Genomic DNA, 27351 nt, shown 5'->3' on the forward strand with positions numbered 1-27351 from the left:
CAGGTTACACCCCCATCTCTGTCCGTTTCCCTCGTGCCTCCACTATAAAGTTTCTGATTGACTCTTGTTTTGTATGTTAGAGTGGATTTAGCCCAAGAATCTGGAGAATGTTTTACCGAGCATTCCATTGCCATTTGCCTTTTGTTGTTGTTGTCTTTGGTGCTGGTTTTTGAGGTAACAGAAATAACTTTGGGATATATATGATGGGATCCCCCTGAGTGATTCTGGGCAAATCACTGAACACATGCCAGGGTCCAGTTCCCTCTTGTGGGAGGGGACGTGACGTTTGACAAAACACTCTTCAGACTTCCTTGCAGTTCGCTGCTGTGATAGTTTTATTCTATGACCCGAAGATTGAAGCCAGTTCCCTTCTCTCAGATGGAATTTTTGCCGAGGCTGGGGAAGCATTTCATTCCTCTGGTTTTAGAAATGTCACTTTCACACAGATCTAGGGTGACCAAGTTCTCCTAACATGAATGGCAAGAGTGATGTCTTTTTCTTGCATCCTTCTCTAACCAGTACTTTGGGTTTGTGCTGTACCGAACAACACTTCCTCAAGACTGCAGCGACCCAACACCCCTCTCTTCGCCCTTCAATGGCGTCCACGATCGGGCCTACGTCTCTGTGGATGGGGTAAGAATTCTCTCTGTTCTTGTGGGTCTGCCCCCACGGGAGAGGGGGTTTGTGGGTCACACTTGATAACATGACATTCAAGGCCATTGCTGCCTTTCCATCCTCAGGCTCTACCCTCCTCGTGATGCCCCTTAGCTGTGCCCCTTGCTTGCTGATGTAGCTTCACCTGTGCTCCGTCTACCTGAGATACACCCCCTCACCCATCTGAACCGCAGGACTGTGCTTAAGGCCCCACCTCCTCGGAAAGCTTCCTGGTTGCCCCAAGTCCAGGGCCATCCCCTCTGACTGACCATGTGTGTCACCCATGTCTTCTTTGCTCCTGGAGAGCAGGGTCCGTTTTGTACACCCCAGACGACTCATTTAACTTTGGGTCTTCATTACATGAGAAATTATATTCTGTAAGGTTGTTCATGATAACTAGAGCTAAAAGACACAAAGGCTTTGGTTTTGTAGCAAAGTAAAGATAACATTTTAGGATTTCCCTTCCTCTCACTGAAACAATGTGAAAAAAAACACATGAAGAGATGTTTCCTAACCAAGAAAATTTGTTCAGAAAATTTTAAATGAAAATATTTCCATTCTGTTGTCATTAGTGGCTTTAATTTCAGTGACAGCAAGTGTCTAAGACATTATGTGTATACTGGCAGCAATTGTTTCTAAAATTCCAATCTGGGGGTTGTCTTAGTGAATTATGGTCATTTTTTTAAAAATCTTGCATTTTAAAAAACTAGGAATATGTTGCTGCTAAAATACCTGTTGTTTCCCCTCATTCTATTATTTCGTCTTTGTGGTTAATGCATCATATCAGGTATTTTGAAGCGAGACTACTCCACCTAACTCACTGATTTTATCTCGTTTGTCTGATTTTGTCTCCTCTCTCCGTGTTGTTTAGAAGCTACTTTTTTTTTTTTTTAACATCTTTATTGGAGTATAATTGTTTTACAATAGTGTGTTAGTTTTTCCTTTACAACAAACTGAATCAGTTATACATATACATATGTTCCCATATCTCTTCCCTCTTGCATCACCCTCTCTCCCACCCTCCCTATCCCACCCCTCTAGGTGGTCACAAAGCACAGAGGTGCTCTCCCTGTGCTATGCAGCAGTAGAAGCTACTTTTTGTAACTGTCTTTTTGCTGTGAGAATGTGAGGAGGTTCCTGTATTAGGAATCTTCCCCTGGAATTTTTGCCTCTATCCCCTTTCTGTTAAAAATAGATACACAGGCTACTCAACACTCTGTTATAACCTATATGGGAAAAGAACATGAAAAAGAATGCATATGTATATGTGTATAACTGAACCACTTTGCTGTACACCTAAAACGAACACAATATTGTAAATCAACTACACCCCAATATAAAATAAAAATTAAATTTAAAAAATAAAAAATAAATGACTTTCCTGGTGGTCCAGTGGTTAGGACTCCAGTCTTCCACTGCAGGGGGTACAGGTTCAATCCCTGGTCAGGGAACCAAGATCCCACATGCCGTGCAGTGGGGCCAAAAATTTTTAAAAAACAAAAAATAAGATAAAAATAAAAAATAATAATAAATACAAAATTTAAAAATAAAAATAGATGCACAGCAAAATATCCCAGAGCTAAGGAAACCAGCCTTGCCCCTTCATTTCTGGGAGCTGAGTCTGCTGACCTTCTTGTGTAGAAAGCAGTGATTTCAGGAACGTGGGCATCTGGCCAGTAGCTTGGGCAAAGGAGCCATCAGAGCATTTCCTCCCAAGTCTGGTGACACTTCCTGGCAGGAAAGTGAGTGCTGAATTAACTGAACGGGCTGCCTCTCTGCTGACCCTCCCACCCTAGTTAATTCTCATTGGGCATTGAACCGACAGGTCCCCCACGGAGTCCTTGAGCGAAATATTGTGATCACCCTGAACATAACAGGGAAAGCTGGAGCCACCCTGGACCTCCTGGTGGAGAACATGGGGCGTGTGAACTACGGCAGTTCTATCAACGATTTTAAGGTAGGCCTAGCTTCCTTGTTAGGAGTGAGGTTCAAAGGTTGACTGGTGCCTAAGCCACTAGGGAAGTTTCTGTAAATCCATTTAAAACTCTCCCACATACACTCTTTCCCTCCAGCCCTGTTCACATAGAAGTAATTTTTAAAAGCACACACACCTTTCCGTATTTGATGAGTGAACCTACTGATTTGTTTTGCAACCTAGAAGTTGGGTTATTTTGAAGAACTGTTTTCCTCTGCAGGTGATGAGAAAGTTGAGCTTTGCAAACAGAAGCCTTCCTTTGCGTTTGAATTCAGTCATCCTTTAGTAAGAAACAGGAGGAGAAAGCCACTGCACCATGCTTTTCCTTTGCTTAAAAATCCCACTGAGCTTGCAAAAGGCACTCCCTTGCCAACAAAGGCAGCTTAGCATTTGGTCTGCTCTGTTTTCTGGATGTGGATGAACCAGGACAAACTCTTGAATTGCAGAGAACCTTTCCCTTGGTGCACTGCCTCTCACTTCTGTTGGTTAGTCTGTGCCTAGGTGTCTAGTCCAAATATGTTTCTCTAATGTACATTTTGAAAGCATTATTCAGCAAACATTTGTGAAGCTCATACTCTGCACATGCTCCGTGAGGCGCTTTGAGGGATGCAAGGATGTTGAGATATAGGCTACCCCATGTGTAGCTCACCATCTGCTAGAGGAGGGAAGTCTTTACTGAGAGAATGATAGCGCCACCCACTCTAGGAGAGGACAGGTGTGTGGGGCTATTTCCTGACCCTCCTGGTGAATCCTCTGAGGCCAGGCAATGACACTCTTAGGGAATAGCCATACAGGGGCCACTTTTGTCTCCAGTAGAAAAGTCCCTGTTACAGTCCTTGTGCTCAGGCTGTAATTAGTGGCCTTCCTGCTTGGCTGTCACAGGCCACGCTGACCTATAGAGTGATGGGGACTCTTATGAGGTGTCTAAGTCCCCAGGACCCAGCAAAGAGCCTGGCACACAGCTGCCTTGTTAATGCTGATTGTATTACTAATTGGACAATTGAGGCTTGGTATTGAGAAGTGTCCTGGGACTAATTTGGTATCCCACTGGGTTGGAGAAGTTCCCCTCATAAAAGGCTGGGAAGAGGGGCTTCCCTGGTTGCGCAGTGGTTAAGAATCCTCCTGCCAATGCAGGGGACACAGGTTCGAGCCCTGGTCCGGGAAGATCCCACATGCTGCGGACCAACTGACCCGTGCACCACAACTGCTGAGCCTGTGCTCTAGAGCCCACGAGCCACAACTACTGAGCCCGCGAGCCACAACTACTGAAGCCCGTGCACCTAGAGCCCGTGCTCCGCAATAAGAGAAGCCACCGCAATGAGAAACCCGCGCACCACAATGAAAAGTAGCCCCCGCTCCCTACAACTAGAGAGAGCCAGCACACAGCAATGAAGACCCAACACAGCCAATAATTAACTGATTATTTATTTAATTAATTTTTTTAAAAGCTGGGAAGAGAAAGCCAGATGAACCATGAGCAAAGGCTTCAATGCAGTGGCTGGTGCCATGGACACCCCAGGCCCCTGCCCCTGCTGGACAAATAGAGCAACTTCAGAATGTGAGTCTGAGGCTGCCTATCATCATCACGGCCCTTTCTATCCTTTTACAGTGGGCTGGATGTTCTTTTGCATCCCCCCCTCCACTCACTCTTTCATCCTCAAATTCCATCATTTCCTCTATTCTAGCAATGTCTCTGAACCAAACACTGAAGATTGGGGATTTGGGATCAAAAGCTCTGGCCTCAAGCCAGATCTGTCACTTTGATGTACACACCGTTTGAGTCTGCATATGCTGTTTGTATTTCATATGCCAGTTTGCTTTTCCCATGAATTCAGGGCTGGGACACAGAGTCACCTGAAGCCTCCCTCAAGCCCCAACCCCAGCTCATTGCTCTGTTTTTCTTTTACAGGGTCTTATTTCTAACCTGACCCTTAATTCCAAAATCCTCACCGACTGGGAGATCTTCCCACTGGACATGGAGGATGCAGTATGCAGCCACCTGGGGACCTGGGATGGCCATGACAGCGGCTGTGCCCACAGCCCATCTGACTACACACTCCCGGCCTTTTATGTGGCTAATTTCTCTATTCCCAGTGGGATCCCAGAGTTGCCCCAGGACACCTTTATCCAGTTTTCCAGATGGACCAAGGTATGTGTCTTCATGGGAAGTGTTTGAATTCAGGCCTCAGATGTCTAGTTTTCAGTCTCTGATTGAGAATCAAAAAGAGCTGCTAATGGGATGCTGTATGAGTCTGGGAGATTTCTTTGGAAGTTTACCCATTTCTCAGGAGCAGGACCATGGCAAATCTTTGAAGAAGCAATGGTCAGCATGAAGGTACACCATCTACCCCATTTTCATTGACTGACAACTTCCTTTAGAAACTTCCTCCTTCCTCTAAGAAAAATCATAGTCCCCTTGGAAAGTGCCTAGGAGGAGCCCTTCTTCTTTATCCTGAAGAAAATCTGGCCCAGGCAAAGGGGTGAATCTCTGGGGAACCTGTTTTCTCTTGTTCATGCCTAACTCTATACTCTCAGAACACCCCCACCTCCGTGTGAAAGTGCCCCTGTGCCCTGGGGGCATCCACCACTGTCTGTACAATCCTCAGCTCTCCCTTGGCCACTTTACTGCCTGCTCACTCTCCTTTATTCTTTGAAGACATCAGCATGTCTTCTTTCACCATTGTCTTCTCCACTTCAAGTCCTGTTTTCATCTTAGATGCCCTTATCATGACTCAGTTATTCATTCAACAAATATTTTAGTGGCCACTGTTACCAAGAGTGGGTCCAGTTGCTTGCTGCTCTAAAGCCAATAAAGAGGCACGGTTGGTGGAAAGGATAGTTTGCTTTATTTTGGTTGCCAGCAATTGGGGGTGGGGAGGACAGACTCCTGCCCAAAGGCTGACTCCCCTCCCCGCCCCCAATCAGCAGGCAAGAGCTTTTATAGGTGGACGGAGGGGGCTACATACAGAAACAGCACAGTCAGCCTGACAGTCATATTGAAATTGGTCCTGAGGTGGTCTGACCACCTTCATCTTGATTGTTTTAAGTACAGTTAATCTTCAGCTCCAGGGTCGGTTTGTTACCATTTCCTTGAGGCCAGTTCTCTGAATTGTGGCAGCTTATGTGATGGCTACAGTCTGGTCCTCGTGTAGTTAACTTCTTCCACCTGGTGGGGGTTTCAGTATCTATAAGACAGCTCACAGAACATGGCTCAGAATATTATCTATAGCCCTTGAGGAGGAACTAAAGTCCTTGACTTGGTTAATGACTAAACTATTAATGTTTTGTCCTATTTGATTGTTTTCCTTTGCTTCTGTATTTTCCCACTTCTCTCATTAAACCTATCCTTTGGCTAAAGTTTTTCTACAAGACAAAAGGCAGGTGGAGGACATGGCGGGGGAAGGACAATAGGGTCCTGCTCCATTTCAATCCCCCCTTTTCTTTGATACTCCCCAGTCTTGATAGGGACAGGTATAGAACAAGAAAGGGAATAAGGTTTTGGATAGAGAGGTTAATCATAAACTTGGCAGAGGAACTTGGTTTTAGTTCCATTTCTGTTCCAATTTCCCCCAAATCTTTGAGGGAATGGGGCGACAACTGCTCTGGCTACTTCCTGCTGAAATGGGGCCTAGTCCTGCCTAATTTGGGGAATGGACACAGAGTTGGAAATAATTTCTTGTTCCAAGCTTAGCATCAATATTTTGTATTATGGGGCTTCCCTGGTGGCGCAGTGGTTGAGAATCCGCCTGCCGATGCAGGGGACACGGGTTCGTGCCCCGGTCTGGGAAGATCCCACATGCCGCAGAGCGGCTAGGCCCGTGAGCCATGGCCGCTGAGCCTGCGCGTCCGGAGCCTGCGCTCCGCAATGGGAGAGGCCACAACAGTGAGAGGCCCGCGTACCACAAAAATATATATATATATTTGGTATTATGAAAACATTGCCTCTGTCTTTGATTGCCTTGTCATAGTACCTGGACAAACATTTGAAAATTAGTAGACATATTGCAATGAGGATAATAATCAAAATATATATTTTTTAAAGATCAGCTTTTTAAATAAATTTATTCATTTTATTTATTTACTTTTGGCTGCTTTGGTTCTTTGTTGCTGTGTGCAGCTTTCTCTAATTGCAGCGAGTGGGGGCTGCTCTTCGTTGCAGTGCGCGGGCTTCTCATTGCAGTGGCTTCTCTTGTGGCAGAGCACGGGCTTTAAGCATGCAGGCTTCAGTAGTTGTGGCGCGTGGGCTCAGTAGTTGTGGCTCGCAGGCTCTAGAGCACAGGCTCAGTAGTTGTGACCCACAGGCTTAGTTGCTCTGCAGCATGTGGGATCTTCCCAGACCAGGGCTTAAACCCATGTCCCTTGCATTGGCAGGCAGATTCTTAACCACTGCACCACCAGGGAAGCCCCAAAATGCATTTTTGTACTATTCTCTGAATGTATTTTTTTCTTTAATGGTTAAAGCATATGCACAGTGTATGTTTAATAGGCCATAAACAGGCTGTTTGGTTAGCCTAAAGTTCAAATTAAATCAGGTATAAGACAGAACGACTTCCCCATACCTCAATATGTGAAAATTTCTTCTATCATTTTTCCCTTTCAATTGTAAATAGAAAACATTGATAATCAATGTATTTTTCCAAGTTGCCATAGTGGCTCAGTTGCCTACTCTGGGTCCATTCATGCCCTCAGTGCTAGACCTACTTTTTGTTTATATACTTGTCTAGTCATCTACATTGGGGGAAAACAAATCAGACATAACAAACAAGTACAGAAAAGTCTGTTGATGGGGAAACATTTTATAGGCTATACATTTTATCAGTTATACCCAGTTGTCACACAAACATTGTACATGTGCTTTAAGCAGTAAACTTAAAGCCAGCAGTGATACACATCATTAATAGTTATATTCTGTGACAACTTCATTAAACATTTTTTTCCATCCTGAACATTGAGGTCAGAAGTATAGTTAGAAGAAAAACAGCAGCTTTCCATTAGAATTCTTCAAATTTCTTATCAATATTTCTCTCTGAGATTCCTCAGGGACCCTCTGGAAAACTCAAAATTAGATAGATAAAGAAACATAATCTGTTTTCAAAAGCAGCTCAATATTCCAGGAAAACTTTGTTCTCTTAACAGAGAGAAAACCAGATTCCCACCTTGTACCAGCTTACCGTTAATAACAAAATTCACTTACATAATTAAATTCAATCTAATCTTAATTGATCTTAACAACGTACAAAATTCTTTTCTCAAAGTACCTTTTTTTTTTACAAAAAAAGGATACTTTCTGTATCCATATTAATTTGTCTCTTATTTTTTTCCCATCCAGAAGCAACCAGCTTTAGGACAAAATTATTCTCCTTTTATCCCTCAACAAAAATATCTCCAGGGAATTCCCTGGCTGTCCAGTTGTTAAGACTCTACGCTTCCACTGCAGGGGGCATAGGTTCCATCCCTGGTTGGGGAACTAAGATCCTGCATGCCACATGGCATGGCCAAAGCAAAAAAAACAAAAACAGAAAACAAAAATATTTCCATTCTTTATATTTTCTCTTGCCAACAACACACATCCTACTTGCTTTACATACTGAAATGTTTCCCTTATCATTTTTACATTACAATTTTTAACCCTTTAAAACCTTAACAAAACTAAGAAACAAGTAATCGAACTGTTATACCAGCATTTTCTGATTGGCATACTTAAGAACATATTCCATAACCTCTAAAAACATACATTTTTTTCATGCACAATTTCTCTTTAATGTGATACCAGATGTATGTTTAATATACCTAAGTCCTCTTTCCTCTCTTTTTTTTTTTTTTTTGGCTTGAAGTTCTACTAATTAACCCAAGGCTGAAGTCTCAGGCAAAGTGAGCTGTGTTTGTATTTCAAGGATGTGTTAAGAGTTAACTTCAAACTTTCTCCTAAGCATATTTTTGTTTTCTCAGGGTCAGAATTCTGAGAAAAAAAAAAGTATTTATCAAGCTAGCTTTCTCTAACTGCATATACAAAAATAACCAGTTTTGGAATTTCAAAAGAATTTCATCTTAACCAATGTTTTTCGGAGTTTGAAGAATACTGTTGGTGGCCACACAGAGTTTTAAGAAATCATTTTTCTTTTTCTTTAGTCATAGTGTCATAGCTAAAATCTTTCTAATGAACTGAACCTGAATTTCTCATTTTACAAAAGGCAACAAGAATACCAAATACACAAATGGAATACACACTCACACACCAGAAGACAGACTGTCACAGATCCTCTGAGAGAATGACCAATACGGAGTCCCAAACAAACACTTCCCAACACAAACGGTCTTCAATGGTAGACACACGTCAGAACCAATTGGCAAAATGCCCAAATGACACTCAGTGCTCACAAATGTTTCTCAACATCAGACACACATCAGAACCAATTGGCAAAATGCCCAAATAGCACCTCATGCTCAAAAGAGAAGTTTGCCCAGGTGCACACCAGTGAACTTACCTTGGTCTTGGAGCTCATCAGCTCGTCCAGAGGCATCTTTCTGTTCCACTAAGGAAAAGCGTACTTTGGCAGCCAGCGGCGAGCAGGGGGGAAACGGGGAGGATCCCCGAAACAAATGGTTTGGGCAGCTGCTAGGAACGCCCCCAAATCCCCTCTCAGAGCCAGCGAACCATGAGCAGTGGGCTCCTTGCAGCCATCCCAGTGCATTGTCATGGTGGCAGCTCTGCTGGAGAAAACCCCAAGGAGCCAGATATTGTGAGAGTGCAGCTTCACATTGGGAGCCAAAATCTGTTAGCAAGAGTGGTTCCAGCTGCTCATTTCTCAAAAGCCAGTAAAGAGGCAAGGTTGGTGGAAAGGATAGTTTGTTTTATTTCCAGGGCTGGCAAGGAGGGCAGACTCCTGTCCAAAGCTGGCTTCCTCCGCACTCCAACTGACAATCAGGGGGCAAGAGCTTTTATAGGTGGACGGAGAGGGCTACATATAGAAACAGCACAGTCAGCTCTGACAGTCATCTTGAAATTGGTCCTGTGGTGGTCTGACCACCATTATCTTGATTGTTTTAAGTACAGTTAATCTTCAGCTCCAGGGTCGGTTTGTTACCATTTCCTTGAAGCCAATTCTCTGAATTGTGGCAGCTTATGTGATGGCTACAGTCTGGTCCTCATGTAGTTAACTTCTTCCACCTGGTGGGGATTTCAGTATCTATAAGACAGCTCACAGGACATGGCTTAGAATATTATCTATAGTCCTTGAAGAGGAACTAAAGGTCCTTTTTTTAACATTATTTTAAGATTTATTTATTATTTTTTAATTTATTTTTGGCTTGTGTTGGGTCTTAGTTGTGGCACGCAGGCTCTTCCTTGCCGCACGTGGGCTTCTGTCTAGTTGTGGTGCACAGGCTCCAAGGCACGTGGGCTCTGTAGTTTGCAGCACACAGGCTCTCTAGTTGAGGCAAGTGAGCCCAGTAGTTGTGGTGCGTGGGCTTATTTGCCCTGTGGCATGTGGGATTTTAGTTCCCTGACCAGGTATCGAACCTGCGTCCCCTGCATTGTAAGGCAGATTCTTTACCGTTGGACCACCAGGGAAGTCCCAGACTAAAGGTCCTTGATTTTGCTAATGACTAAACTATTATTGTTTTGTCTTATTTGATTTTTTTCCTTTGCTTCTGTATTTTTCTCACTTCTCTGATTAACCTTATCCTTTAGCTAAAATTTTTCTAGAGACAAAAGGCAGGCTGAGGTCATGGTGGGGAAGGACCATAGGGTCTTGCTCCATTTCACTACTGTGTGCCCAAACTTTGTGCCAGGTGCTAAGGATACGATAATGAATAGAACCAGATATGGTTCTTGCCCTCATGGAACTTAAAGTCTTGCTGGGGCAGCCAACCCAAATCATATAATCACCCAAATTAAATGATAGAGCTGCAGCTGCAATGGGTGCTAAGAAGAGATATGGAGGTTGATAATAATTGTGCATTTGACCTTGTCAGGGAGGTCAGGGAAGCCTTACCTGTGGACAAGATGCTTGACAGAGATAGGAGTGTTGAATAGGAATTAACATGACAGAAAGGGGAGGGAAACATGCTCCAGACAGAGGAGACAGCATATGCAAAGGCCATGTGGTTAGAGGGGAAAGTGGCCAGTGTGAGGAACTGATAAAGGACTGAAATGTATGGAACACAGAGAAAAGGGAGTGTGGTTCAGAGAAGAGGCTAGAAAGCCGGTAGAGACCAGATCAGGACAGGCCAATTAAACCATATTAAGGTTTGGTCTTTCTGTTGAGAGTCACTGAAGCAGCAGAGAGACATGGCACAATTGTGATGTGATGAACCTCTGTGACCCCAGAATGGGTTGGTTGAGGGTACATGTGGATTCAGGGAAACTGTCTAGGAGGCTGGACCATAGTTTCATTGAGAGACTGGGATGGTGGGAGCCAAGATAGAGATGACATCAACTATATGAGAGATGTTTGAAGTTAAATTGGGAATTCCCTAGTGGTCCAGGGTTAGGACTCTGCACTTTCACTGCCAAGGGCGTGGGTTCAGTCCCTGGTCTGGGAGCTAAGATCCTGCAAGCCACATGGTGCAGCCAAAAAAAAAAAAGAATAAAGTTTAATCAATAAAATGTAATGACAGATCGGACATAGGGATTTAAAGAGAAGGATGTAATCAGATGACTCTGAGGTTCCAGGCTTGCAGCTGGGTAGATGGTACCATTTACTGAAAGAAGAAATTTCAGAAGAGGACTTGGGCTGGAAGAGCAAAATCATGAGTCTGGTTGTGGACAGCTGAGTTAGAAATGCCTTGGAGAACAGTGGAGAGAAGGTACACAAGGAGGCTATTGGATTTATGGGTGGGGATTCAGAGGAGGGATCTGGGCTGGGAACATACATATGAGATCATTTGTGTATGGATGGTTGTTGAAGACATGGGATAGACGAGGTCCTCTAAGGAGAGAGGATGAAGAAGGAAGAAAGGAAGACCTCAGGCTGATCTTTGAGAGACACAAACATGAAAGAAAGTGAGGAGGAGAGACCAAAAAATGAGAGGAAAACAACATTTATTCTGCCAAGAGGACAAGTGAGATGAAGACAGAAGCATCTCTGCTGGATTTAGCACCAGGGGGTCATGGGGACCCTCAGTAAGGGCTAAGCCAGCAGAGTGAAGCATTGCAAGCCAGATGGCCTTCTACTGAGGAGTGTAGGGGGAGGACATGAACACATGAATAAATACGGATACTTGAAGATAAACATTCTTCTTGAGAAGTTTGACTCTGAAGGAGAAGAGGAAAAAAATACTGGAAGAAAAACTGGAAGAGACGATGCACATGGCATGTGTTTAATAAATGCCCTTTTATAATGTTTGCTTTTTACATGTTTATGGACATATATTTTCATTATCATTCTGTTTGAAATATTTTCTGATTTCCCTTATTATCTCTTCTTTGAACCATGGATTATTTAGAAGTGTGTTGTTTAATTTTCATATATTTGTGCATTTTTAAAGCATATTTTATTTCTGATTTCTAATTTAATTCCTCTATAAAACTTTTGGAAGAAGGAGAAAAATCTTCATGATCTTGGGTGAGGCAAAGATGTCTCATATTTGACACCTAATACATGATCCTTAAAGGAAGAAATGGATAAATTGGACTTCATCAAGATTGAAAATGTTTTCCCTTCAAAAAACATTATTAAGAAAATGAAAATCCAAGCCACAGACTGGCAGAAAATGATTTCAAATCATATATCTGACAAAGGACTTGATTTTAGAATATATAAAAATTCCTATAACTCAATAATAGGAAGACAACCAACCCAATCAAAACATGGGCAAAGGACTTGCATGGATAGTTCACCAAAGAAGATATACAAATGGCTGATAAGTACATGAAAAGATGCTTAATATTCAACATCATTAAGGAAGTACAAATCAACCACAATGACATACCACTTTATACCCAATAGAATTGCTATAATAATGAAAGATGGACAAGAACAAATGTTGGCAAGGATGTAGAGAAATGGGAAACCTCCTACATTGCTAGTGGAAATGTAAAATGGTACAAACACTTTGGAACACAGTTTGGCAGTTTCTTCAAGGGTTAAATATAAAATTACCATAGGATTCATCAATGCTACTCCTAGGTAGAGACATAAAACATATGTGCACACAAAGACTTACATGCAAATATTCATAGTAGCATTATCAAAATAACCAAGAATTGGAAATAATTCAAAATGTCCATCAACTGATGAATGGGTAAATAAACTGTGCAATATCCATACAATAGAATGGTATTCCACAGTAACAAGGAGCAAACTACTGATACAGGCTACAACATGGATGAATCTGAAAAACATTATTTTAAGTAAAAGAAGCCAATCATAGAAGACCACATATTGTATGATCCCATTTGCATGAATTGTTCAGAAAAGGCAAATCTGTAGGGACAGAAAGTAAGTGAATGGTCACCTAGGACTGAGGGTGGGAATAGAGAATGACTTGCAGATGGGTATGGGATTTCTTTCTGGGGTGATGGAAATGTCCCCAAATTAAATTGTGGTGATGGTTGCAAAATCTTAAGTTTATTGAGACTTGGTCTATGGCCCAAGCATATTGTATTTCTTTTTTTTTTTTTGCGGTACGCGGGCCTCCCACTGTTGTGGCCTCTCCCGTTGCGGAGCACAGGCTCCGGATGCGCAGGCTCAGCGGCCATGGCTCACGGGCCCAGCCGCTCCGCGGCATGTGGGATCTTCCCAGACCAGGGCACGAACCCGTGTCCCCTGCATCGGCAGGCGGACTCTCAACCACTGCGCCACCAAAGAAGCCCATATTGTATTTCTTGATGAATATACCTATGGAATTTTAAGCTCTACCATCCTCCCTCTGGCCACATATTTCTACCCCTCAAACTCTCATGCCTCCCAAGCCTACTCTTGGATCTTATGGATGACCTGAAGCTCCACCATTAAGGCCACAGTTCTTCCCCATCCTGCCTAGATATCACCACCATTTTCTTAAGGGTCATCAATGCACTGACCCCCTTGTCCTTCCACTCTGTCTCCTTGATCATCCTCCACTGGGAGTGGGTCCACCATTGGCCTCCGCCGGTTCACTAGTAACTGAGCAGCCCTGGGGGAGCCACTCTGGCACATTTGTCAGGGCCGCGTTTCGCTCACTGTCTCCAAACTCCGGAGGTCCCAAGTTGCCCAGCAGTCCTGGGCCTCTCTCGTCCCTGTGTCGCCAGCAGGCCTTTATGACCCTCATCATCCCCCTTAAACCACCTTCCTCTTCCCCACCCTCTCCGCTGAGGACTCCCCCTCCTTGACACTATCAGGTAGAGCTCCTTTGTTCCTCAGCTTCCTGTCAGACTTACCTCTCTGCCTCCACCCTCGCTTCCTGCCCAGTGGCCTCTAGGAGGAAGTCTAAGCTCCAAGTCCCCCTCCCACCTCTTTCCTCCAGGCCGAGATCCTGTTCTCTTTCTCCTCCCGCATTTTGTCAGCCTTTCTGTCTTCTCTGCCAACTCCCGTGTTGCAACCCAGAAGCGATATCCAGGGCCTCTGTGACCCAGATACAAAGCAAAGCCCTCCCCGGATCTTCCCACCGGAGCACAAGCAGCCTTGTTCTGGTTTTCTTGCTCTCTGCCCACCCCCGGTCCTTCCCCCTCTTTTCCTCTTGGTGTCCTCTGTTCACACTTTTTCATTCCCTCTCTCTGCTCACTGGGTCTTCACGACGTCAGGACTGGCATTAACTCCTCTCTGGAACCTTCCCAGGCCCTTAGTCCCCCTTGATCCACCTCGTGCCCCGCCTGGACTCAGCTCCATGACGCTTCATCACTCAGGCTGGCACCCTGGTTTCACGCACTGAGTCATAAGTTTCACGAGGGGCATTTCTTTAATTGCCCAGTTTATTCTGTGTCCTCCCTGGGCCTGGCTGCTCTGTAACTGCTTTCAGCTGGAAAGGGGGAATTGCCTGTGTTGCTGGGTCCCTTGAAAGAAAGCATGTGAGAATAGTATAGGCCCTTGGGCGGTCCTGTTGCTGAAGAGGGGCTTGGCTGGTGCTCTGGGTACAGGGCTAAGGCCAATGAGAAGACCCAGCACAAACCATTGCTCACCAGGTGGTGTCAGTTTAGTGCCTTAAGAGAAACAACCTTCAGGAGATGCAAAGTAGAAAGAGAACATTATCTGTCACAGGGGTTATGAACAGGGCTAGGGGGCTCACATGGAGCTTGAAACACACATGAAGGATGGATGGTCCTTCATTGGAATCGGAGGCTTTGTCAAGGACGGAATTTCAGGTGAAAGCATAGTAGATGCAAAAATGGAGAAATGGAGAAGCATAGGATGTTTTTCAAGCCAAGGGGTTTTGCCTTGGCCAGGTCATAGAAGTGTCACACCCAGGAGTTACTGACCCAGGAGTTTTGCTCGGCACTTAAAAGACACTATCTTCCTAATCATCAAAGGAGGCCCCTGTGGTAGGGTGTCCTGATAGTGTCTCCAGTTTGCAGATGAGCAGGTAGAGGCTCAGAGACCTCAGTATCCTGTGTGAGGTACAGACATGGTGGTGGAAAGGCCCCCAGCCCCAGGTCTGTCTGACTTGAAGGCCCACACGAAAAGGCAGGCAGCATGTACGGGGCCTCGAAGGCCAGCTGGGAGATTGTGCTAATTATCCAGGCAGAAGCTCTTTACTTATAGTCAGTCTGATGGATTTTCTGCACTGTCATGCTTGAAAAGTACGTGTACACACAATATTTATGAATGTGTCAAGGGGTTTGGAACCCCAGAAGCCCATCTAATTTATATGTCTGATCAAAAACGAGTACACAAATGTTCACAGCAGTAGTATCCAAAATTATCCAAAATCAACCAAAAGGTCGAAAAACCCAAATGCCCATCAGCTAATGAATGCATACACAAAATCTGGTCTACTCACATAATGGAAAATCATTTGGCAATAAAAAAATGAAAATAAATAAAGTACTCATCCATGTTACAACATGGATGAGCCTTGAAAACATGTTCAGTGAAAGAAGCTAGTCACAAACCATACATACAGTATGACTGCATGTATATGAAATATCCAGAACAGGGACTTTCCTGGCGGTTCAGTGGTTAGGACTCCACGCTTCCACTGCAGGGGGGCGCGGGTTCCATCCCTGGTCGCAGAACTAAGATCCCACATGCCACACAACACAGCCAAAAAAAAAAAGAAAGAAAAAAGAAAAAAATGAAATGTCCAGAACAGGCAGATCTCTAGATATGGGAATATCAGTGGTTGCCTAGAGCAGGGAGAAGGGGGTATAGCGGGGAGATGGGGAGTAAATACTAAAGAGTGCAGGGTTTCTCTTCGGAGTGGTAGTTGGGTAGCTCTGTAGTAAACTATATAACCACTGAATTGTACACTTGAAATGAGGGAATTGTATGATATGTGAATTATAACTCAATAAAGCTTTACACACACACCTGCAAAAAGGCCCATCCACAGGCTTTGTGGACCTAGGTTGCACGGGTCTGAAGGTCAGAGGACATACGTGTATCATACATAGGACAGAGCATGTGTGTTTTCTGTTATTTTCCAGCGAGCAGTGGTCCCTGTTGCCAAGGACAGTCCTGGGCCAGCTCCTGAGGTTCTGAATGATCAGCAGATGCAGAACAGGCAGATCCCACTCCCAACAGGGCATGGAGTTCTGACTTTGGGAGAATAAGCACTTTGGCAGATCTGGGGGTGCATTGGGGATGGACTGCCTGAAGCCTGGACCGTTTCCAAGACTGCCTCCAGGCACTAACCCCGCTCCATCCACCTCCAGCAGGGAGGCCCTGTCAGGCCCCTGTCCCAGCCTCTTGACTTATACTATTCACTTGCTGTAGAGAAACTACGTTGATGGAGTGAATGAAGTCACTGATAAGGGTGATTCAGGAGATTTAAAAAATCACTTTTGGGCTTCCCTGGTGGCGCAGTGGTTGAGAGTCCGCCTGCCGATGCAGGGGACACAGGTTAGTGCCCCGATCCGTGAAGATCCCGCGTGCTGCGGAGTGGCTGGGCCCGTGAGCCATAGCCGCTGAGCCTGCGCGTCCGGAGCCTGTGCTCCGCGACAGGAGAGGCCCGCGTACCACAAAAAAAAAAAAAAAAAAAAAAAAAAAAATCACTTCTGATTACTCAGTCTTACTTAAGTCAAATGTGGCTTTCTGGTTAAATGCCCGAATGTCAACTGGGATTTCAGTGGGAAGCGGTCAGGCATGTTTTGCTCCATCCCAGAGACACAGGCCAGCGCTTTGTCCTCACAGATCTCTCGTCTGACACAAACTCCCCGCAGTAGGCACTGTTCTTCAGTGCTCCAGCTGGGTCAGATGTGCCAGACCTAAAATGTCGTGCTCTGCCGCTGCAGTGACGTGTGTGCCGTTTATCTCTCCTTCAGATGCGTGTGGATAATCTCACATGAATATCTTGTGTAGCCTTGCTGCATTTTTTTACCCCTCGCAGTACGTCTGGGTGCCTAGCAAAGCCTGGCAGTGAGAGGGGTGGGGTAACTTCCAGCTTTTCCTCTACCAGAATTAAGCTTTGAATGTTAAGAATCAATATAGAATACGGACAAAAAGCAATTTTATTCTTTAAAGGCAAACATTCCCTCTTTGAAGATGTAAAAACATCATGAAATAAAAGAATTTATAGCAAAGAGCTGACAGAAATCCCTTCTAATTTGAGACTCTTTGTTTGCATCTTGCCTTTGAAATTTCCAGCTCTCTAATCAATTGGTCTTTCTGGTGACCAGTCCTGTCCGGAGTCCTGGTCACCAGAAAGATGATGTGATCAGAGGGTTGGAACTTTCAGCCCCACCCCCAATCTCTAAAGCCAACGTGGGGGACTGGAGATGGAATTCTATAAAAACTCTAGAACAGCAACATTCGGGGAGCTTCTGGGCTGGTGAAAACATTCAAGTGCTGGGTGGTACACCTGGGTGGGAGGTACACCTGGAGAGGGCTGGGAGCTCAGCCACCCTCCTACCTTGCCCTATGAATCTTTTCCATCTGGCCATTCCTGAGTTGTAGCCTTTATAATAAGCCCATAAATATCAGTAGACTGTTTTTCTGTGTTCTGTGAGCCATTCCAGCAAACCGTTGAACCTGAGGAGGGGTGCGTGGGAGCTGGTTGCTCAGAAGCAGGATTCCAGAGTTTGGAGCCTACACAACTGGAGGGATGGAGCTGTCAGCCTCTGAGAGGGGTGACTGAGGAGCACAGGTGGGGACCGGAGGCCCTATGTTGAGCATGTTCAGTCTCAAGTACTTCCTGTTCATCCGAGAGGAGCTGTGTCTGCTCTTGGCCACCGAAGCCTGCAACACAGCAAACAAGGAAAGCTGCACTCAGTACAATGGAATATTGTCATCTCTGATTCCAGACCTGATGGCCATACTCTAGAAGACCTGTCAGTCTTGAGTCTATACGGATAATTCTGTACAAATGGGGAGGTGGGGTACAATGTAAGTTAAAGCTGTGCTTTCGGTGCCTGTCCCAGGTTTGGGGCTGTTAGGAAAGGACCCAACCTGTAGAACTGACTCCAAGTGGAGGACGATGGGGAGGAACTCTGCTCCCACACTCCTCGGAAACTGTCCCCACTGAGGCCACCGGCACCCACATAGTGACACCCCAGACATTTCTCACTTAACGTCTTGGCAGGTAACGTCTGACATAGGTGACCACTCCCTCCCTTGAAGCTATCCTGACATCTGTGACCAAACTTCTGGTTTCCCTCCCCGTCTCCATTCCTCCTCAGGCTTCTCTTTCTGTGTCTGTGTTTCAGTTCTCAGGACTTGATCCTGGGCCCTCTTCTTACATTTTCGTGGGAGGTCATCCTCACAGATGTGCTGGTAACACCCAAATTTTCAGCTCCAACTCAGCACTTTTGAGGACTGGGAACACCACATCCAAGCACCGGGGTGGACCAGCTACCGGAGGCCTCAGAGGCACCTCCCACCCAATACATATAAGACAGACCCTTCCTCTTCATTCCCCTGAAACCTACTCTTCTGCAGGAGAAGTGGTCCAAGGACAAGGAAGGAAGCTGGACTTTAGTGCAGCAGTGGGGGGGGGGGGGGGGATGGAGAGGGGGCCCAGCTGTGGGAAATAATACCGGCAGCCTCATCCACCAAGCCAGCCCTAGCTTGTTTATATGGTGACTGGCAGGGTTCAGAGAAAGAAGGTAGATGGGCAATGTTTCTTAAGACCCAAGTCAGAATTCACATGTCACTTCTTCCACGTTCTTTGCCCAAAACAAGTCACTAGGCCAGCCCCATCCGAGGGATGGAGAAACAGATTCTACCTCCTGACAGGGGAAGCTGCACAGAACTGTGGCTATTTCTGCAATCTGCCATAAAGCCTTAGCACTGTTTGACCCTACTTTCATTCTGAATTTGATGTTTTTTCAACTTTTTTTGACCTGATTTACAGTTATTCTCACCCCCCGACAAAATCTACTATTTCCACCTCATTCGTTGTTTCTAGTCACAAGTCCTGTGAACTTGGAAACTACATAATCAGCCTCCTGTGGACAAATATATATTAATTTAGTAACAAAACTTGTAAGAATTGTGTGTAAACAGGAGTAAATAGGCTCTGAGTGAAGGAGGGTCTCCTACAAATTTTAGTGCAGGGACTTTGTAACAAATAGTATATGACTGCCTGGAGGTGGTTTTTCACTCACCAGGTCCTAGCCTCATTCCAGGCACGTGAGAACGCATGATGACTGTCGTTAGGTGAGATGCTCCATAAAAAGATCAAGTAATGGTGGCACTCTGGGGAAGTTGAGAAGGAAGGAATTTATCTCTGGGGTTTGCTGAGAGGAGGAAGTGACTCATCTTTTAGGCTAATATTCTATGTTTTCATGGCTTCGATTCTATCTGGGTCTGTTCCAAAATACAGAGAAACCGTAAAGTTCTTTAACATTTTTACTCTTAAGACCAAGGAGGAAGCAAAGGATTTGCATCAGCTACAGACCCCTTGGGGTCTGAAGGAAGGGGAGATTTTGTTTTTCCCCTGTGTACTTCATGGAGGTTTATTTAATGTCTTATCTCTCACTATTTTACCCTTTTTTTTTCCTTTTTTTTTTCCCTCCCAAGTTAGTGCCATAAATACTCATGAATTGTGTGTGGAGAGAGCCTTCTAACCTGGAGAAATGAAACTTTGTCTTTTCCATGTTAAGTCCTCCAAGTGTCTAAATGTCTTTTTCCAGAGTAGGACAGAGTCGACATTCAACCCAAGTTTGGTGTTGTTAAAAGAACTCCTGACCACATCTGAAAACTTTAAAGCTATGACTTAAACCAGGATTGACTCTTTTGCTTTGCATTCTTATCAGAGAGTTCTATTAATCTAGAGAATTTAAAACAGACGAGCAGACATATGTCTGTCTGACAACACAGAGTAGGTCAGGCACTTCCTATCCTTCATTGGAACTATTACCACCTTGGTGATAATAGCAGAGAGCTGGAGTCGGCCAGGGGTCAAGCCGTGGTCAGAGAAAGTCAGCCTTTGTCATGGAGGTATTTTGGCTAGGACAACCACAGGAAGCCCCAGAAGCCACTGGGTTCACTCTACAGATGCTGGGCCTCAGTGAGGCTCCCTGTATTAATTAAGAGTATGTCTACTTTTAGGGACTTCCCTGGTGGTCCAGTGGTTAGGACTCCGTGTGTCCACTGCAGGGGGCATGGGTTTGATCCCTGGTCAGGGAACTAGGATCCCACAAGCTACATGGAGTGGCCAAAGGAAAAAAAAAAAAGAGTGTGTCTACTTCTAGATCACATGTGCCTACTCTCCCCTCCACCAATAATTTCAGCATTACTTTTTTTTTTTTTTTTTTTGCGGTACGCGGGCCTCTCGCTGTTGGGGCCTCTCCCGTTGCAGAGCACAGGCTCCGGACGCGCAGGCTCAGCGGCCATGGCTCACAGGCCCAGCCGCTCTGCGGCATGTGGGATCTTCCTGGACCGGGGTATGAACCCGTGTCCCCTGCTTCAGCAGGCGGACTCTCAACCACTGCGCCACCAGGGAAGCCCTCAGCATTACTTTTAAAAGAGAAACAAGAATCACAGTGTATTGTTTGTTTTATAAGTTCATTTATTTCATTTATTTATTTTTGGCTGCATTGGGTCTTCGTTGCTGTGCGCGGCTTTCTCTAGTTACGCGAGCAGGGGTACTCTTCATTGCGGTGCACTGGCTTCTCTTGTTGCGGAGCATGGGCTCTAGGCACGTGAGCTCAGTAGTTGTGGCTCATGGGCTGTAGAGCGCAGGCTCAGGAGTTGTGGCACAGGGACTTAGTTGTTCCGGGGCGTGTGGGATCTTCCTGGACCAGGGCTCAAACCCATGTCCTCTACATTGGTAGGTGGATTCTTAACCACTGCACCACCAGGGAAGTCCCAGAGTGTATATGTTTTTTAAAATAGATTTTTTTTTAAGTTTGACTCTTTTAAAGTGTTAATCAAGGGGGAAAGCAAATATTGCATTGTTTTTCCAGTAAACAGTATTCTCTAAAATTCTTAAGCTGAGAGCGGAGGGGCATGAAGTATCTTTGAGTAGGGCTGAGTGTCTCCCCAGGCAGAATTATCCTCCAGTGTTATTTACTGAGTCAACATTGGTGTATATTGAATGTCTCTCCACTAGGTGCTGAGAAGCTCTCCCTGAACAAGACGGACTCAGCCTTTTCCTTTATAGAGTCTCTGCGGGAAATAGCTGATAAACCAGTAATGAAACAAATGACCAAAATTTCAAACACTGACAATAACTAGAAGAAAGAAATTAAAGGGAGAGTGAGTGATGGAATGGAAGGCCCAGAGTTGAGGAGAGGATGACATGATCCTTCTCTCCGAGGAGGTGGTGATGGGATGGAGACTTGAGGGATCTGAAGGCTTTGGGTGTGGGGGACAGTCTTGCAGATGCAGGGGATGCTTGGTGCACAGGTGAGCAAGCTTGTCATGCGGAGTGGGGAAGTGGGGAGCTGGGAGGCAAGGGTGAGACGACCAAGGCATGTGCCTGTTGGCCACTAAGGAGATTAGAAGCAGAAACGTGTGAAAATTGTCTTACTTTTATGTGGCTGCTGTGTGGAGCCTGGGATCTAGAGTTAGAGGAAGTCCGGGGGCCAACCTGGGGGCGCAGCTGCAGGAGACTGGATCAGCACTGCCTGGGACATGCTCTGGAGGACTGGCCACGAGGGTGGAAGGGAGCAGGGACACCGGTCTGATGATGGAGTGACGGCCGTTCGCAGCAGCTCAGCTGTGCTGCCCAGCACGGCAGCCACTGACCACGTGTGGCTCTTTTATGTTTACGTTTGCATTAATTCAAAGGAAAATTCAGTTCCTTATACCAGCCACACCGCAGGTGCTCAGGAGCCACTGTCAGGGCACACAGCTGGCATCGCCGAGCCCTCCATCTCTGCAGACAGTTCTGTTGACCAGCGATGCCTCGGAGCTGTGTACCATGACCTGTGGTTTCCCAATCCCTCATTCCTCTCTCTTGGAAGGGCAACCAAACCATCACAGGCTTCGTCGAATGTCCATTCTGTTAAGGACTGAGAGTAGAGGGGAAGTTTGTCCTGAAAACTTTCATAGCTTTGGAGAATTAACCAAAACCAAAGACAGTGTAACCCTGGGTTTTGGGAGAGTTGGAGGGAAGGTGCCAGGCTGGATGCCTACGTGTTGGAGTCACTTGGGCAAGTTAAAAGACAGAGTCCAGGGACTTCCCTGGCAGTCCAGTGATTAAGACTCCACGCTTTCACTGCAGGGGGCACGAAATTGATCCCTGGTCAGGGAACTAAGATCCCTCACACCGCGGCGCAGCCAATAAAAGAAGAGTCCACGTGGGAGCTGAAGTCTTAAAATAGGCCACAGGTGATAATTTGCGGGAGAAGAGAATAACTAGAACAGATCGTGCAAATTAAGGAGAATCAGGAGAAAAACTGTGTCACCTTTGACGCGCAACTCGGAGTGACAATTGCGGGTTACATCCCTCGGTCACAGAGTCGTCTGGCAAGTGGGGCCACCACGAGTGTTCGCTAGTGGGAGTTGGACCTTCCAGAAACATGGGGGCAGCTGGAGAAGTGAAAGTTGGAAGAAGGACCAGGCAATCAAAGGCAGAAACGCTCATCACCCTCCTGATTTGGTCCAGTCAGCTTCTCTGGGGACTCCCAGAAGCGAGTGGTACCCTGCGAAGCTCACGGGAGGTCTTTGGGGCTGTTGTCTGTGCAGTTACTGCACTGTTGGTTGGCAGGGCAGTGTTTAGGAGGATGAGCTGGACCTGGAGTAGTGGGTGGACCAGGGGTGAGCTGAGCCCACAGGTGCCTGGTTCTGTCAGTTCCTCGTTTAACCGTGAAAACCCCCAGCAGCGTCCCGGCTCCCCTTCCACCTTCCAGTGTCAAGCAAGTTGCTCCTTGCTCGGGGAGCATTCTGCTCCCAGGGCCCCTGCCCGTGGCACCCTGTCTCCTTGCCCGGGTGAGTTGCATCCCCTAACCCTGGAGGGAGCCAGGGGAGCCTATTTCCACCCTGTGCTCCCAGGTCCCAGTAACCAACACAGGGGACTCAGGACCCGGTCCCCAGCTTCCAGGTGGACATGCCCGGTGCAGCACGAGGGATGGGAGGGGTAGCATCTTAGAGAAGGGACTGACCCTCAGCAAGGCCGTGGCGGGGGTGCAGTGTGGAGCCCGCGTCGCCCAGGCCAGCCCTTTGTGTGCTACTCACCAAGCCCTCTCGCACTCCCCCTTGGAGCCCATGGTTCCCCCTCGACCGCAAAAGTCAAGTGCTGGTGTTCTCTAATACTGCGGAAACAGGGTGCTGCCAGATCTTCAACTGATAAAACCTGGTGAGGCTGTCATTGCGTGTACCTTCAGGATGGATCGAGATAGCATATCCCGTGGTAAAAACAAGAGTAAAATAATTCTGAGAACTGTGAAACTGTCACCCTTTTTCTAAATGACTTATCCCAACAGACAGGTGGCTTTCCATCACTGGCCTCCTTTCGTGGGCCTGTGGAGGCCAGGGTCTTTTCACTGTGTGTGAAAAGACTTTTCACTGGTGTGAGGGGTGCTGCTACGCCACGTTGACCACGGGCCAGGAACTGCTTCCTCCTGCCCTCACTGTCCCCAAATACCAGAGTGAGTGGGGAGTCGCCCAAGGTCACAAAGCCAGTAAGTGGCAGGAGTAAGGTTTGAACCCAGGTAGGAAGCTGACATTGAGGGGACACCTGGGGTTAACCAGGTAAGAACTGAGTAGTTCTGCAGCTGGGTCAGGGCTGCAGGTGGCAGCCAGGACTGGCCCTCCTCCAGGGTGTCCCCCAGTATATGTGGGCCACCGTGGGAACGATTTTTATACTTCTCCCTCCCTCCCTTCCTTCTTCTTCCTTCTTTCCCCCCATCCTCTCCCACATATTCTCTCTCTCCCCACTTGCTCTGTCGTGTGTGTGAGATCTCCCCTCCTTTGCTCTCTTTCTGCGTAACAGAAGCTTCCATTTATTCATCCAACTGCTAAGTCCCACCTGTGAGCAAATCCTAGCTCCTGCCCAGAGGCTGTGCAGACACATCTGCACCTGGTCCCTATTCTTGAGGACTTTCTCCTCCCTCTCAGTTTTGTGGTGGAAGCAGCTTCTCCTACTCATGGAAGTCGCCTTTGCAGCCTGTAGGATCCCCTCTGCTCCTGGAAGCAAGTCCCCACCTCACTCTGATGCTGGTGTGAAAACTGCCAAAACACAGCAGGAACATAGACACCCGCCTGGGCGGCCCCCGTCTCTTCCTCCGTGACCTCCACATCTTTCTAGAGGACCTGTGTGTCCCACGCTGCAGGCCCCGTGCTTATCTCGTGCACAGAGGCAGCGAGGTCGCCACCGGCCCGGAGGAGGGGAGAATAAAGCTCGTCTCCTTGAGGAGGCAGGGAGGCAGCTGCCTACAGAGGCGCCAGGCAGAGGCCGGTGTGTGCCGACAGGCCCCTGACCCCCACCCCGCCCTGGACCCAGGACAAAATCCAGTAACTTGGTGCATCTGCCACAATGTCATCCAGTGCTGAGATGTGTGGTGCTGAAGCCAGTCAAAGGGACCAGACACATCTCTTCCTGAAGCAGGGTGGGTACCAGGGGTAGCTTTTGTGGCTTCTCCCACCCAGCCCCTGCCTGACTTGGCTGGACATCTCGGGAGGATGCTGGACCCCACGCTGGCCTGACCTGGCTCTGGACCTGGCCTGTGACAGAAGAGCGCCTTTCTGGGGATACTGCCGGCCTCCCCACCCTGGCCCCCCTTGCACCAAGGCTCTCGCACTCCCCAGGGTGGTCAGTGCAACTGGGTTGATGGTTTTCTCTCTCTCCAGGGTCAGGTGTGGATTAATGGCTTTAACCTTGGCCGCTACTGGCCAGCACGGGGCCCCCAGATGACCTTGTTCGTGCCGCAGCATATCCTGGTGACCTCGGCCCCAAACACCGTCATCGTGCTGGAGCTAGAGCGTGCGCCCTGTGGGGATGGTAGACCAGAACTGTGCACTGTGGAGTTTGTGGACAGGCCGGTGATCGGTGCAGCCAAGACCCACAGCCATTTCCCAGCAAACCAACACCAAGACTCATGTCTGGACCATGTGTGATGACAAGGACTGTGACCCTTTGGAATTCTAGCCTTGCTCATAACTCACATGCCTCTCGGAAAGTCAGCATTCACTGGAGAGTTTGATTGGAAAATAGATTAGGTGTGTTCTCACCTGAGGTCTCCCTACAGCCTGGCGGTGCCTGACGCACCCCCGTCTGGCTGCGTGGACATAGGGTGAGGGTGGTAGCCCAGCAACACACAGAGGCATCTGCAGAGTTGGAATGGAAGCGTTGAAGGTGTTTCCGATTTTTATTTTGTACAAATCATGTAGTCTTTTTATTAAATAAAATTTGTATTCAGATCATCTTACTGTTTTTAATGTTGAGCAGGTATTAAATTATACATTCTGATTTAAATCATAACTAGACTTGAGTGGGCTGAATAAGCCACTTCACTAACTTGAGGTTGGTTCAAAGGAGTAGAAAATAGTCTTGTTTTGATCTAGTGGACTATTGCTTTTCTGATCTTTATTTGACTTCCTTTTGAATCTCTGTGATATCTACCAGGTGAGCCTTTAAACACAACTCCAAATAATTATGCAAAGGATTGACAGTTGGAGAGGGCAGATAGGATGGTGCTTCTGTACAGTAGGAGACCCCAGAGCCACTAAAATGGTGATGCAGATCATGGTAAGTGGTGTTAAAAAAGCAGGTTGCCTTAAGTTGGATCCCATTTTGTGTGTTTAGACATAAGAGCTGCACGTATGCACACATTCAGCCCAGGCCCGTTCAACGTCAGTAGACACGTGAACACACGTGGACGTGCAGAGACCAGGTGTTGTGTGAGATGCATGTCCTGCCCGGGGCATCCTGCTCTCAGACGTCGGGCACTGTCCTCCACCATGCCCAGTTCTGAGCATACTGTATATTTAATCCACTCGTCCCCCACAAGGACTCAGAGGAACGTATTGTCCTCTTCCCCAATTTACTAGGTCACATGTCTACAAGTGGTAGAGATACGGTTTGAACCCTGGTTGTCTGGCTCTGGTGTCTAGACACACATTGCATTCGTCATATATCGACACATGCTTAGGTTCCCACAAGAGAGGACCACAGCAACATAAACAGAATTGTCAGTATGAGCGTATCTGGGCGGTGGGTGTTTGAGAGATTGTTTACCTTTTCTTTTTTGCTTACCTGTATTTTAAATCCTGTACAGAGAAGATGTACATTTTTTTAAGGGAGGAAGAAAGGAAAAATTTCTGATGCTAATCTGCAACATCTTTTGCGGGAGTGTGTTTTTCTCTGTCTCCTAAACATCAGTGATGTCTGTCTGGGATTCAACAGGGAGTTTGGAAACTCTGGTTGAGCCACTGCAGGAGGCAAGTATGAGTTGAGACACAGCAGAAATTAACTCAGGACTGTCTTCCATAGCATCTTCCGCTGGATGTCCTGCATCCTTTGGATATTGGGCAGACCACAGGGTGAAGGGGTTGCTACCTGCACACGCAGCCTCACTGCCTCACTCTTTTTTCAACTACTAAGTTACTGAAAACTTAGAAAACGATACTCAAGAACTGTGCCCAGTGACACGTTTTGGGAAGATGTGAGACCATTCCTTTCAAAGCCTTAACGTACATTGGTACATTGCACGTCCCCTTCCCAGAGATTCCCTGTCGTGGAGTCTCCAGAGGCTCAGGCAGTGAAGTGAAACCACCGCCTCAGAGCATACATTTCCCTTCCATCCTCTCATCCGATATTCAGAACTGCACCCTACGATAGGCAGCGGTAAACCCACTTCACAGATGAAAACATTTAAACGTCAGCGAGAGCTGGATTCCAATCTGGTCTATCTCTGTCCAAAGCCAGAGTGTTTTGTCTGGTTCATGTGAGGGAATCTTTTAGGGTTCTCACCCTTGTCCAGGATGTCATGTTCTGGAAAACAGAATCTTAATACACAAATGGTACCACCCTGGACTCTACCCAATCCTATCCAACTCTCTGTACTGCCTCTCAGGGGCATACATTTCATCTTCTATAATGTTGTTCTTAAAATACAATGCCCCTTCCATCATTCCTGACTTCTTAACTCTGTGGAAAGGTGCAACCTCTGAGAATAATAAGGGCAGCACCTTTATTGCCTGCTATGTAAACCTTTTATATTAAATTTATCTTAAGCTGGTTTTAATATGTCAAAGCTT

General features: G+C 46.5%; 1 protein-coding gene across 5 annotated transcripts in view; it reads left to right on the forward strand.

Annotated features, from left to right (window-relative positions):
• GLB1 (galactosidase beta 1) overlaps positions 1–27351 on the forward strand; it is a 98811-nt gene that overhangs the window by 65796 nt on the left and 5664 nt on the right. For 3 of the 5 annotated variants that reach the window (XR_010835016.1, XR_010835017.1, XM_067005834.1), the window contains exons 13-15: positions 520–633; positions 2480–2611; positions 4539–4778. Coding sequence is in view for 3 of the 5 variants with exons in the window: in XM_067005834.1 (XP_066861935.1) it covers positions 520–633; positions 2480–2611; positions 4539–4778 (486 nt within the window). In the remaining 2 variants the exon portion in view is untranslated. Of the gene's footprint in view, positions 1–519; positions 634–2479; positions 2612–4538; positions 4779–24258; positions 25516–27351 lie in introns of those variants that run through there. The other 2 variants (XM_059077341.2, XM_067005833.1) reach the window with 2 other exon arrangements.

Source organism: Kogia breviceps, chromosome 10 (genome assembly GCF_026419965.1).
Source record: "Kogia breviceps isolate mKogBre1 chromosome 10, mKogBre1 haplotype 1, whole genome shotgun sequence".
NCBI lineage: Eukaryota > Metazoa > Chordata > Mammalia > Artiodactyla > Physeteridae > Kogia > Kogia breviceps.